This window comes from Rhincodon typus, chromosome 36 (genome assembly GCF_021869965.1).
Source record: "Rhincodon typus isolate 14 chromosome 36, sRhiTyp1.1, whole genome shotgun sequence".
Lineage (NCBI taxonomy): Eukaryota > Metazoa > Chordata > Chondrichthyes > Orectolobiformes > Rhincodontidae > Rhincodon > Rhincodon typus.
The window spans coordinates 8,389,121-8,403,148 of record NC_063367.1 but is presented as its reverse complement, the minus strand read 5'-3'; the positions used below and the strand labels follow the sequence as shown (position 1 = coordinate 8,403,148).

The following is a 14,028-nucleotide window of genomic DNA, read 5'->3' as shown; positions in this document are numbered from 1 at the left end:
TAATTTATTTTAAACAAAAAAGTGCTGGGACACTGAATAAATTTAAGGATGAGGTAGACAGAGTTTGAATTAGCAATCAGGAAAGTGGAGTTGAAGCCAAGAATGAGACTGTATGAAATTGTGGGGCAGGTTTGAGGGGCTGAATGGCCTACTCCTGCTCCCAGTTCTTTTGTTCTTCAACCCACAGACCTTGTGAATGAAAGGGGCCAGCATCTATTTCCCAGCCATCAACAACAGATGCAGAATGTGACTGTAAACATTCACCTTGTTGTATCTGTTGGATATTTACCACGTTCCCTGTGCTCACATGGGTATAAATCACAGGCGTTCCCAGCTTACCCCACCATCAGCCACCCACCCCCACCCTCGCCCGGTCTCACCAGTATCACACCGATTGGGAAGTCAGCGAGGTACCTGTGTTTCTGGGTCACTGGAGCCGAGGCTGGTTGCTCCCTGCTTCACCACCTCTGCCAGCTGGGTAATGGTGTTGACTGAGCACTGAGCAGCCTGTGCCAACTTCTCCTGGCTTGAGGCAGCCCCGGACACCAGGAACTTGGTGTCTTCAACCAGGGCCTTGGCTGTTTTCAGGATGTTCTCTCTGTGGACAGCAGACACTGTTCAGTAAAAACCAGACCGCTCCGCCACGGTGATGAGGGTTCAAGCAGAAACCAGACACCGTGGCACACTGTCAAGCAAGGTCATTAAATTCAGGAGGGCCAGACAGAGAGGAAGTGAGAGAAGAAGAGAACAAGAGTGAGAGAGTAAGAGTGAGAGGGAGAGCGAGAGGGAAAGAGGGAGGGAGAGGCAGAAGGGCAGCGGGAGAGAGGGGGCAGGGAGAGAGGAGGTGGGGGCGTAATGGGGGAGAGAGAGTAAGAGAGAGGAGGATGAGAGAGAGGAGTAAGAGAGAGGAGGGGTATGAGAGAGACAGAGAGAGGGAGAGAGGGGGGAGAGAGGGGGAGAGACAGGGGGGGGGGAAAAGGGAAAGAGACAGAGCAAGAGGTGAGACAATGAGAGTGAGAGAGGGAGAAATCACAGGCCCTTTGTGTTTCTAGGTCCCTAAACTACCACTGTATGCCACCACCCTCCAACTTTCTTCCACATGACTTTTCTCTCCAAGTATTTCATCCAATTTCCTCTGGATGTCACCACCTCAATATTGGGCAGGGAGAGCACTGGAATGCTGAACCACTCTTTCCATGAACATCTCCACCTTGTGTCACCTTCTCGTTCTTTCAACAATGAACCAAAACAAAGTTGAGTCTGGTCCATTTGAGGATTGATCCTTCAGCAATGGGAAACCGTTTCTATTTCCCTCTACCTGGTTTCAAGATGGATTTTGTCTCTGGTTCCTCCTCGCTGTCCTGCAGACTCACGTGTGTCCCCTCTGTGAGATGCCCTTATCCTGGCACCAGGGAGGCAATGCACCACCAAACATAGAGAAGCTGGGAGATGCAAAGCTGGAGGGGACATTAGCAAGATTAGAGTGTGATTTCCAACACCACTAACCCCCTACCCAACCCTCACCAATTATTACTACATCAAATGCCACTGTGTTCCTACACTTGGCTGTATCCTTCTGTACAGTCCTTTCCTACTCAGTGGCAGGTTCAGTCTGTACTCTGTCATGGTGTTGGCACTCTCACTGGTATTCAAGGCCAGTTTATGTTAAGTACCACACTCCTGGACTGGTATTATTCCTTACAAAGAAGTGACACGATGCCTCAGCTCAAATCAAAATGTCTAAGGCCTGATTTCAACTTAACTCACTGGGTCGGAAGATTTGAGTTAAATTCGTGTCTTATTTACCCACTTAATCCTGACCTTAGTAAGGCAGTGTCTTAAGTCGGTCTCGGACCCACTGTGTTCCCACTGGGCTGGGTGAGGTTAAAATTTATAGTGAACATGCGAAAAAAAATCTCCAAATCTGAGAAACTGTGTTTACTTGGGACAGCTCAAGAGCCAAGTGGCCTGCACAATGGTGAGTCAAAGCAGACCTCCTGGTTCTTAGCCATAGAGTCATACAGCATGGAAACAGCCCCTTTGGTTCAATAAGTCCATGCTGACCATAGTCTCAAACCAGTCCCATCTACCTGCTCCTGCCCCATATCCCTCCAAACCTTTCTTATTCATGAGTTTATCCAAATGTCTTTTAAACATTGTTACTGTACCCACATCCACCACTTCCTCTGGAAGTTCATTTCACACAAACCACTCTCTGTGTAAAAAAAATTGCCCCACATGTCTTTTTTCACTCTTTCTCCTCTCACCTTAAAAATATGCCCATTGTCTTGAAATCCCCCAGCCTCAGGGAAAAGACACCTGCCATTCACCTTATCTGTACCCCTCATGATTTTATAAACCTCTAGAAGGTCACCTCTCAATATCCTACACTCCAGAAAAAAAAGGCCCAGCCTTTTCAGCCTCTCCTTATGAGTCAAACCCTCCATTCAAAGCAACATCCTGGCAGATCTCTTCTAAACTTTGTCCAGGTTCATAATGTCCTTCCTGTAACAGGGAGACCGGAACTAGACACAGCTCTCCAGAACAGGCCTCAGCAACATCCTGTAGAACCTCAACATGACATCCCCAACTCCTATAGGGTAGCAGCGAGGAACTCTCCAACTTTCGTTCCAACCTGTTTTGCATTTTCTGTGTCAGCATCCCCAGCTGTCTTGACCCCAGACTCTCCCGTCGCGTCTCTATACAGGTGATTGCATTGCAAACTCTTTCCCTTTCTCCTAAAACTTTGCCAAGCGCACATCGTTGACCAGGCGTTTCAAGCATTCTCCCAGCTCCTGCTCTGTCTGACCTCTGCCTCTGTAAAGCAGCCTTTACTTATGAAGCACACGCTTGAATCAATTGGCAGCGCAGAGTGGCAGAACAAGCTAACCTGTGGTCTGCAAACGACTCATCATTCTCCGCGTTGAGAGTACCGGCTGTGGCGAACATAATGGTGGTGTCCAGGTCTCCGATGATACCAGACACGGTGCTGGCTGCAGTGATACAGGCCTGTGTGCCCCTGTTGCCCGCTTGCAGGGCAGACAGAACCAGGGAGACCTGAGCAGGAAAGAAGGTCCATTCAGAATATTGCACCCACACAGTAACTTCCACCCCTCCACCAATCAGATTGGGCCGAGAAGCTACAAAATATCTCTCGTTACTAATTAGTCAGTCAGGTATGTCAGTAAAATCGATTACAGTTATTGCTCTTGGGCTCTATTGACCTCAGAACTCCTGTGATTAAATGAGCTGAGCTTTGGTGTCACATCGAGCTGATTTTAAAAGGGGGAGAGTCTTGTGGTATGGGTGGGTAGTGCTACCACCTCTGAACTAGAAGTGCTGAGTTCAAGTCCTTGACGGATGGGAAGGTGGGTTCAAAACGCAATGCAACAATGCGAACGTTGGAACTCCACAACTCTTCATGGATTTGAAGATTCAGCAATGATTTTGTTTGGAATAAACTGTTTCCCAAGATGAAAGGGACAAGGACAAACTGTTGCAAAGGAATTGAAAGCAACATGGCGATTAACCATGCCTGGGACTATTGGTTTTGAAGCAACATAAATAACCTGTCTTAACATGGTGGCTCAATGGTTAGCACTGCTGCCTCACAGCGCCAGGCACCCAGGTTCGATTCCACCCTCGGGCAACTGCCCATGTGGAGTTTGCACGTTCTCCCTGTGTCTGCGTGGGTTTCCTTCGGGTACTCCGGTTTCCTCCCATAGTCCAAAGATGTGCAGGTTAGGTGGATTGGCCATGCTAAACTGCCTAGAGTGTCCAGGGATGTGCAGGCTAGGTGCGTTAGCCATGGGAAATTCAGGTGATCGGGTAGGGGGTGCATCTGGTAGGATGCTCTTCGGAGGGTCGATGTGGATTCGATGGGCCAAATGGCCTGCTTCCACACTGTAGGGATTCTGTGAACAGCTGCTTGATAAATAGCTGTGTTATGCCAGAAGGACAAATGATTGGAAGAATTTAAGGAGTTAGTGGCAACAGGGAGTTGAATTAAAGGTGGTTTGTGGTACCTACACACAACAGCAGCCATACGTGTCAACCTGTAAAGTATTCTAATACACCACTGGCAGTGAGTTTGTGCAGGAGAGATTCCACATCAGGTGGGCTTAGTGTGGAGTGGGGCTGCACAAGCTATTGGGCTAGCAACCCATTTCAGGAGATGTTTCTACAGAAAGTCTCTAAGTACTCCTGGGAATGTGACATATTTTATCTGTGGATTCTTTAGCGTAGAGGCTGGATCACCAAGTATATTCAAGGCTGAGTGAGAGGGAATTTTAATCAATAAGGGAATCAAGGGATTGTCAGGAAAAGGCAGAATTTAGGATTATTGGATCAGTTGTGCCCTCATCAAATGGTGGAGCAGACTTTTTCCTTTATTCATTCATGGGCTGAGGGTGTTGCTGGCCAGGCAGCATTTACAGCCCATCCCTAATTGCCCAGACGGCAGTTCAGAGTCAACCACATTGCTGTGGTTCTGGAGTCACATGTAGGCCAGACCAGGTAAGGATGGCAGTTTCCTTCCCTAAAGGACATTAGTGAACCAGATGGGTTTTTCCTGACAATTGCCAATGAATTCCTGCTCTTCATTAGATTCTTAATTCCAGACATTTATTGAATTCAAATTCCACCATCTGCCATGGCAGGATTCAAACCTGGATCCCCAGAACATTATCTGGGTCTCTGGGTTAACAGTCCAGTGACAATACCACTAGGCCACTGCCTCTCTGTGATCTGATGGGCTGAATGGCCTACACCTGCTCCTGTGGTCTAACAGATAGGGTTGATGAGGAGGGGCTATTTCTGCTGACTGGGGAGTCTAAACGGGGTGGGGTTGGAGGAAATAGTCTAAAAAGTTAGAGTTTAACATTTCAGCAATAAAATGATATAAGATGCCTCCACAAGAAGGGTAGAAGTTTGGAACTCTCTTTCACAGATATCATTGTTTGGAAGATCCATTGTTGATTTTACATTTGTGGATTTTGTGAACCAAAGGTATGGGGCAGGGGTAGGTCTATAAAGTAAGGTCAGGAACTAAGGGGTAATCTCAGTGGAACAGGACTGTGAGCCTAAATCACCTCTTCCTTCACCAAAGTTGCTGGCTAACTGGCCATTACTGTCTATTCTGCAGTTGCAATGGGCTCAGGGTTTATGGCATCGATAGCTAACGACAGTAAGAGGAACAGCAAGCCTCTTTCAGGGCGGATCAGGGTGTCCAACAAAAATGTCTTTGCAATTGGCGTAAAACCGGGCAAAATGATGCATTGCAGCCCATCTCAAAACGTGTTCAATACGTTTAGCTTTCTTTCTCTGGCCATTGGAGAAGTAATCTTCTTTCTTGTCAGCCTGGGTGAAAGTTTTGTTTCTTTGGCTAAACACGTTATATTGGGCAGTTTTTGTTTTTAAAAACACAGGAGGTGAAAAGCAGCAGCTCCCAGCATTGTCACGCATGAGGGCTAAACTGGAAATGGGAGACTGCTGCTCCCTCACCTTCTCAGTCACTGCACGGGCACATTCGATGAGCTCTCTCTTTGTAAAGCTGTCGGTGGGACTGATCTGCACAGCACCAGCTTTTTGTACCAGGAATATACAGCCGTGACCAAGGTCCTGCACACGGGTCTTAATCTGGAATCCAATCTGTGGAGAAAACAGTGCAGATCATGACTGAGCCCTCCCCAACATTGTTCTGACTCTAGGTAGAGAAGGCTGAGGACAGCAACTATTAACCTGGGATCTGAAGCAATGAGGTCAGAGATGTAGAGTCATACAGCACGGAAACAGGCCCTTCAGTCCAACCAGTTCGTGCCGAACATAATCCCAAGCTAAACTAGTCCCACCTGTCCATTCCTGGCCCATATCCCTCCAAACCTTTCCTATTCATGTACTTATCCAAATGTCTTCAAGGTCAGTGCATCTGACACTTTTTCTAATCAGCCTGTTCAGAGATATTATTTGCAGTAGGTGTGACTTGTTCCCAGGTCTCCCTGTCCAGGGGTGGAGACACTACCACTGTTCCAAAAGAGGACCCCTGCATCGGACTCTTGCAAACAGTGTTTGAATATTTGCAGGTGCAGGGCATTCATTGAGGTTTCACTTTAAGAACACAAGGAGCGATCTAGTGTGCAGTGGTAGTGTCCCTACCTCTGAATCAAGAGACTCAAGTTCATGTCCCATCTGCTCTAGAGGTGTGTGACAACATCTCTGAACAGGATGGATTAGAAAATATCCAGTGGTGGGGTGGTAGTTTCCCTACCACTGAGTTAGAGGATCTGGGTTCAGGTCCCACCTATCCCAGAGGGTGTGACGTAGCATGTCTGAATAGGCTAAAAGACTAAAATAACTTGAGGCACACATAGGAATTCTTGCGAAGCAGTGCACCTATCTCTGGGCCACAAGGTCCAGGTTTGAGACCTCTCTGCCATGAAGACATCCAAACAGGTTTATTAACATATTTCTCTTTAAGAGAGACAACGAGTGATACAGGATGTAATTTGAGTTAGGAGGTATATGCTTCTAATGCTTTACTCTGTAAATAAATATATGACTGAGTATGGCTTGGCTCCTGCATATAATAATATCTGGGAATCCAGAAGAGGATTCACCATTATGTCAGCTGCCAACTTTTTCTCATAATCCCTCTTGGCTTCTCTTATTTCTTTCTTTTTCTGATTTCCCTTGTATTCAGTTTAGATCTCAGTTGTATCCGCCACCTGGCACCTGTCATAAGTATACTTGCTCTTCGACTTAACTGCGATGTCATTTGTCACGAGGGAGCTGTGGATTTGTTTGTCTGACCTTTCCCTTTTCAGGGAATGTACCTTGACTGTACCTGAATCATCTCCTCTCTCAAGGTAGCTCTTTGCTCAACTGTTGCTTTCTCACAAACCTTTGATTTTAGTCTTTCCAGCCCAACATGGGTCTCCACCAGTTGACCATGAACAGAAGTTGAGACCAATTCCTTTAGAGATGACAAGGCTGAGGGGAGAGTTGATAGAACTTTGCAAAACAATGGGAGGTCTGGATAGAGTGGATAGGGAGAAACTGTTCTCACTCATAAAAGAATTGAGAACCATAGCAAACACTGTTTTGCAAATGTAACTGAGAGAAAAAAAAAATCTTTTTCACTCAGGGTCGTGAGGGTCTGGAATGCTCTGGAAACGTGGAGGAGCCAGATTTGATTGAGGCACACAAGAGGGTTATTTTAAATGGAAACCATGTACAAGGTTATGGAGATAAGGCAGGAGATTGGAACTAAATCAAAATGCTCACAGAGACAGTGGGAATCCAGCAGTGAGCAACCCACCAAGTGTCAGTGACAGAAACTGCTGGATCACCACTACAAATCCAACAATGTCCTGGACAGAGAGTAAACCTTCCACTTTGCCTCCCGTTTCCAATAATTGAGGACTAAAAACAAGCCTTCAAAGAATACGATTAAAACATCCATATTTAAAAATTTTCTATGGGTCAGATTTTCCAAGGGGATGATAACCTCACACAGATTGTCCCTCAGATCCTTCTAGTTTTTTAAACAGGAGGGAGCACTGCATTCCCAAGAGGAGATTCCGAATCAGGATTTCTTGAGAAATGTAGAGGCATACCTCCGTTCTGATTTTCTGGGGAGGGTGAGCTGAAACACAGACCGATGTGGCAGCATATTAATCATTGGACTCAACTAGCAGTCCAGAGGCATTGGACTAAGGATTTGGAATTGTAGGGTGCCCCCGCCCCCGACCACTGCAGCTGGGAGAAGTAATTAAATTAATCTGGAATAGAAAGATTGCTTCAATAGTTTTATGATAACAAAATCACAATTGTCATAAAATCTTTCCGATTTAAAGTTGTCTCTAAACTGACCCCGAAATGGCCCAACAACTCGCTCAGCTACATTCAAGATGGCGGCCCACTGACACCTCTCTCAAGGGATAGGCAACAAATGCCTTATCAAAGAAACACATGAAAAGAGCTTTTAAACGTCCCGTATTGCTGGAAGCTGTTGGAAATTGAAACAGGTGAATTTACATGGTTGGGACTTCATCTCTCTCCAAAGACAGCACTGGGTCAAGGGAGTGGGGAATATTATCCTCTTAAAGGCCAACTGGAGATGGACAATACACCTTTGCCTTGCCAGCAATGCCCACAGGGTGAGTTAATTCCACTGGTAACAGAATGTCCTACCTCCTCAGTGTCAGCTGTGGCCGTAGCAAGGCGTCCTTGATGCGCAAGGTGGCCATAGTCGGTGGTCACCTGGGAGGCCAAGCCACCCAACTCCTCAGGGCTGGTGACAGATTTGGACATCTGTGGAGATAGCAGAATGGGTGGAGTTAATAAGTAAACCGAGAGGCACCGGAACATTTAGAAGGAAAGCAGCTCACTCAGAACGCAGACAGATCCACAAAAGGGGCCTGGAAACCAGCTGGATTTTGGGTAAATTTTCCTCACATCACAGAGGTGTTGAGATTTTGAAGGAGTGACATTACTGAGAAATATTTAACCTACAGCAACGTGATCGACTCTTAACTGACCTCTGGACAATTAGGGATGGGCAATAAATGCTAGCTTAGTCAGCAATGCCCACATCCCATGAATGAATTAAAACAAACACATATGTGTTAATGGTCTGGATTCCGATTAACTCTTAGTGAGGAATTTGATTTTTAACTCAGGCTTGCATTGCCAACAGGGTCAGTTAAAGGCATTGCAGCAAAGTCTCATGCATGCATGAGATGTGGTCTATACTTGTGTAAGTGTAAATATAGCATGGTGTATGCATGTACACGTGGGTGTATAAGGTGTAGTGAGCGCCTGGGCACAGTGTGCACTTGTGTGTGTGTGTGTGTGTAAATGTGCGTGCGCGTGTGTGTGTAAATGTACGTATAAATGAGTGCGTGTAAATTCTGTGTGCATGCATGTGTGTATATGTGTGTGTGTGAGAGTGTGTCTGACTGTGTGCATCTTTGTGGATGTGAGTGTGGGTGCATGCGCGCGCGTGTGTGTGCACGCGTGAACGTGTGTCTGTGTGTGTGCCTGTGTTTGTGTCTATATGCACATGCATGTATGTTTGTGCATGCATGTGTGTATACATTTGTGTATATACATGTGTATGTATGTATATAAATGTGTGTGCGCGCATGCATGCATGTGTATGTGTCCTGTCCATGCATGCATGTGGTGTCTGGTGTATATCTGTGCATGCATGTGTGGGGTGTGCCTGTGAACATTAGTGTATACAGCATAGCATGTCCTTGTGCAAGTGTGTGCTTGCAGTGTTTGCTGCGCCCATGCACACGTGTCGAGAGAGTCTGGTGTACCCATTTACATTTCATGTCCTGTGTGAGGCTTGGTGCCAGTAGTTATTTTTGTAGCGAAAGCATTCATGTTGAGTGACCTCAACGCTCACACCCGATTCTCACTCACCATCTCCTGAGCTGTGACTGCAATCGCCTTGGAATATTTCACCATCGTGGTTTGATAGTCCACAAAGTTTCCCTCAGGTTCCGGAGGTGTGCCTTCATCCAGCTGGAAGAGAGGAAACCAACACTAGTGAAGAGAAGACACAGTTAGCAAGGAATCTTTGATTGTGGTGCTTCAGGTGTTAAGAGAAGCTCAGGCCAGGCTTCCTCACAGAAGTTAAACTACATTTATTGCCACATGATGTTTGATGCAGTCATTAGGACTGAACGCAATAGAAGCTGGAATTGAACATGACGAATGGCACATTGGGTTCCTGTCTGAATCCAACTGCCAACACCCATTAGTGATACAAAGGGAAATTTATTGGGTCTTAACTGGTGCCATACAGCTCACTCAAAGGCAGAGAGTTACATTAGGAATGTGATGGCTACGTACGTTATCTCTCGCCACTGTTACAACATGGTAAAAGCAATGGTGAGGAGGATAAACACTGCAACACGTGCCCGAGGTCACAAACATCAACAGACCCAGTGACCGAGGTCACTGAATCAACTTGGTTTGAACCACTGGTCGGGAATCTTTTTTTTAAAATTTACTTGCAGGACATGGGCATTGATGGCTGGGCCAGCATTTATTGCCCGTTCCTAATTGCATTTGAGAAGGTGCTAGTGAGCTGCCTTCGTGAACCACTGCAGTCCATTTGCTGTGGGTTGACCCAGAATGCCCTTATGGAGGGAATTCCAGGATTTTGACCTAGTGACACTGAAGGAACGGTGATATATTTCCAAATCAGGATGGAGTGGGGCTTGCAAGTGGTGGTGTTCCCATGTATCTGCTGCCCTTGTCCTTCTGGATGGAAGTGGTCATGAGTTTGGAAGGTGCTGTCTGAGGATCTTTGGTGAATTTCTGCAGTGCATCTTGTAGATGGTACACACTGCTGCTACTGAGTGTCAGTGGTGGAGGGAATGGATGCTTGTCAATGTAGTGCCAAACAAGTGAGCAGCTTTGTCCTGTATAGTGTCAAGTATTGTTGGAGCTGCACCCATCCAGGCAAGTGGGGAGTATTCCATCACACTCCTGACTTGTGCCTTGTAGCTGGTCGACAGGCTTTGCTGGAGTCAATGCAGCAATATGACAATGTGCTGACTTGGCAGCTCATCAGAGCTCTGTACAATGACAGGACTATTACTGGTGGGCTGGACAGAGCTGCAGTCCCTGATACCAACACACTCCACTAACAATACAACTCTGATCAGAACCCACATCTTGCTGAGTTACAATGAATCATTTCATTAAAGGACCAGTCACTGTTTAAGAGGCACCTTCAACCCTGAGCTGAGTTTTAAACCCTTCATTTCATGAACAGATAGCTGAACTCAGTCCATTAGAATCAGTATAGAAGAGATTGTAGAATACAATACATTGGCCCACTGAGTGTGTACCGCCAAAACAATATATTGTTGGATGTGATTTTAGGTATTTGAATATTTAATGTCTCTGCCTCTCCACAGTCTCTCGATCCTCATTATTGATACAATACTGATCGATCTCTCTCAGCTTCGATGTGGGTGACCCCACCCTGAATTCATAGATTTGCCCCTTTACTGAACTGAAAGCACTAATCTCTCTTCACTCTCTCTTTTCTGCTCTTACCTTCCGTATTTCCTGAGACGTCTCACTTACTGAGATATCACCAGGGCCACATACTCCCAACAGCAAAACTGTTCTGTCTCTGCCCTGTGTCCCTATCAACCCCTCCCCACCACTTAACCCGGAGTTTGATTAATAACACTGTCCTCCCTGCCTCTCTCTCTCTGAAACCACTGCAAGTTCCTAACGCACACCACGTCCCATTCCCCTATCACTCCTGTGCCCACTTAGTGGCTCCTGGACGAGCAATAACTCAGGTTTAAGATTCTCATCCCTACTGTCAAACACCTCCACAGCTTCCCCCCTCCCTATCTGTGTAATCACTCTCCAGCCAGTACAACTCTCACCACTCCACCAACCACTTAAGGAATCCAAAGTTGTACTCCATTCTTCGCAACCTGGTGTTCAGCTGTTAAGGTGCCAAGCTCTGGAATTTCCTCCCTAAATGGTTTCTGTCCTGTACACACTCTCCACCTTTAAAGTGCTTTTTATCTTTTTGACCACACTCATGTGTGGTTTGGTGTCATATTGTGTCTGATAATACAGTCATAGCGGTCTACAGCACAGAAAAAGGCCCTTTGGCCCATCGAATCTGCCCTGGCCAATAACAAGCACCAAACTATTCCAATTCCATTTTCCAGCACTTAGCCTATAGCCTCTTTTCTTTGGCATTGCAAGTGCACATCTAAATACTTCTTTACTGTTCTAAAAGTTTCTGCCTTTACCACCCCTAAAGGCACTGAGTTCCAGATTTGCACCAGCACAGGGATGAAAGTTGTTTCCTCACATCTCCTTCCCCGTACCTTAAAGCATACAATACCTACACAGTGTAGAAGCAGGCCATTCAGCCCAGCAAGTCCGCACTGACCCCCACCAAACAGCATCCCACCCTCCAATCCACATGGCTAATCCACCCAATCCTGCTCACTAAAGGGTAATTTAGCACAGCCAATCCATCTAACCTGCATATCTTTGGACTGCGGGAGGAAACCATGCAGACACAGGGAGTGTGTGCAAACTCCACACAGACAGTTGCCCAAGGATGGGATTGAACCTGGATCCCTGGCGCTGCAAGGCAGCAATGCTAACCACTGAGCCACCGTGCCTCCCAATGTAAGCCCCTGGTCACTGATCCCTACACAAGGGGAAAGGGTCCTTCCTATCTACACTATCCATGACCCTCATAATTTTATACATCTCAATCATGTCCCCTCTCAATCTCCTCTACTCTACAGGAAACAAACCCAGTCTGTCCAGTCTCTCTTTGTAAATGATATTCTCCATCCTGGGATAAATCTCCTCTGCACTCTCTCCAGTAAAATAAAGTTTGTGAGAAGCACTGTGAGACAGTTTATAACGCATAAACACAACTTGTTGTTGTTAATGGTTGGTAACTGGAAGTTGTCAATAAGAGGAACAATTTGGGCTGAAACCCGCACACTTACTCTGTTCATTGCATCAGCGATGGCATCGACCATACCTCCGACCATTCCTATATCACTGGCAGCTTCATTCAGGGTCACCATGATATCGTCCACTGCTTCTTTCATGAGCTGAGCTGCCTCTGTAATCGCATCGTGTGTGTGCACAGCCTGGCAAGTCAATGATACACAATAGCATTACTTCCTGGCTACAACATGAAACGTAACACATCGCAGGCTTAACTCCAACTTGGAAAAACCTACTGCACGAGGATAAGGCTCACTTGAGGTCTTGAGATGTGCGTTTCACATCTGCAATGTTAAAGGGGAAGGACAGTCAGTGATCTCTGCCTGTCCCTGTAGTCTGGTTCATCACAACTGAGCTTCAATCTTTTAGGAATGCACAAAGAATTAGGAACATTCGTTTGCATTCATTGCGGGGAGATCGCCCCAGAGTTGAAAATATCTAGTTGGTAATTCATACGTTTCGGATATAACTTGTAGGATTCAAATATTCAAAGCCCTGAAGTAAATGTCATGCAAATGAGCTCAGAGTTAATTACAGTTAAATGCTTCTTATCTTCCCAGTTCAGTGTTGCTAGTGAAAAACCATGGGCTATCTCTCAGCTTGAAATAGACCAAAGAAGTTTGGAGAAATTGTCTTGAAACCCCATCAGCAAGAAAAATATTACTCATGTGGATGACAGAGTCAAAAGGTTATGTTGAAGATAATGCAATTTATTTGTGTTTCTATTTGAACCATCCTAAAGCATGCCACCTTGCCAGTAAGACGGTGATCAGTGGGGAGTATAACAGTGTATAATGTCATCACACAAGGTGCCATCTTAACAAGCACCTAGGTACAGAATCTTAAGAACAAGGTAGAAAGGAAGAACAAAGTTAAACATTGCAGTAATTATTGTATAGCGTTAAACATACGAAGTAAGATTGAAAGTTACACATTGCCTGGGTGTTTGCTGTCAGAAGCCAACAGTTCCGTATGAAAACAGGTAGAGGCAGATGCGCCCCAGATTTAGTCTTATTCAGGCTGCAACTTTCTGAGTTGGGAGAGCTAATGGAAGTGAATGATTGGCCTGCATTTTATAACACCTAATAGGGAAAATATTAACATTATCATTCATCTTGTTGAATGCAGGTCCTGGTTCCAGCTCAATTTGGAATTGCTGATGGGAAAAGAAGCTGGAAGATTTGTCTAGTTTGAAGCTACAGGAAGAAAGGTCCTAATAGACCCTGTAGCAGAAAACAGTAAGGAAGGAAACTGTGGAAACAGACTGGGAAAGCAGTCCATATGTGTCCAAAGCCAGGACCAGGAGCTGAAGAGTCTACACTTGAGCAAGGTCTTTAAAGAAAATGGGAATACTGAGGAAAATGAAAGTAAATTCCAGAAAACCATATCTTTCCTTTTCATTGGTCCCAGCAGAGCTAAATGAACCTTCAAAGTTTCGAAAAGTAGGACTGAATCTATAGCAGAGATAGTAAGAATTGCAGATGCTGGAGTCAGAGATAACAA

General features: G+C 45.7%; 1 protein-coding gene across 1 annotated transcript in view; it reads right to left on the bottom strand.

The window, feature by feature from the left end:
* The window catches only part of LOC109910698 (talin-2-like), a 383,773-nt gene that overhangs the window by 35,921 nt on the left and 333,824 nt on the right, over positions 1-14,028 (bottom strand). The window contains exons 41-46 of the mRNA XM_048617033.1: positions 12,522-12,668; positions 9,430-9,531; positions 8,191-8,310; positions 5,503-5,649; positions 2,891-3,057; positions 415-598 (exon numbers count right to left, since the gene is read on the bottom strand). Coding sequence (XP_048472990.1) covers positions 415-598; positions 2,891-3,057; positions 5,503-5,649; positions 8,191-8,310; positions 9,430-9,531; positions 12,522-12,668 — 867 coding nt within the window. The remainder of the gene's footprint in view (positions 1-414; positions 599-2,890; positions 3,058-5,502; positions 5,650-8,190; positions 8,311-9,429; positions 9,532-12,521; positions 12,669-14,028) is intronic.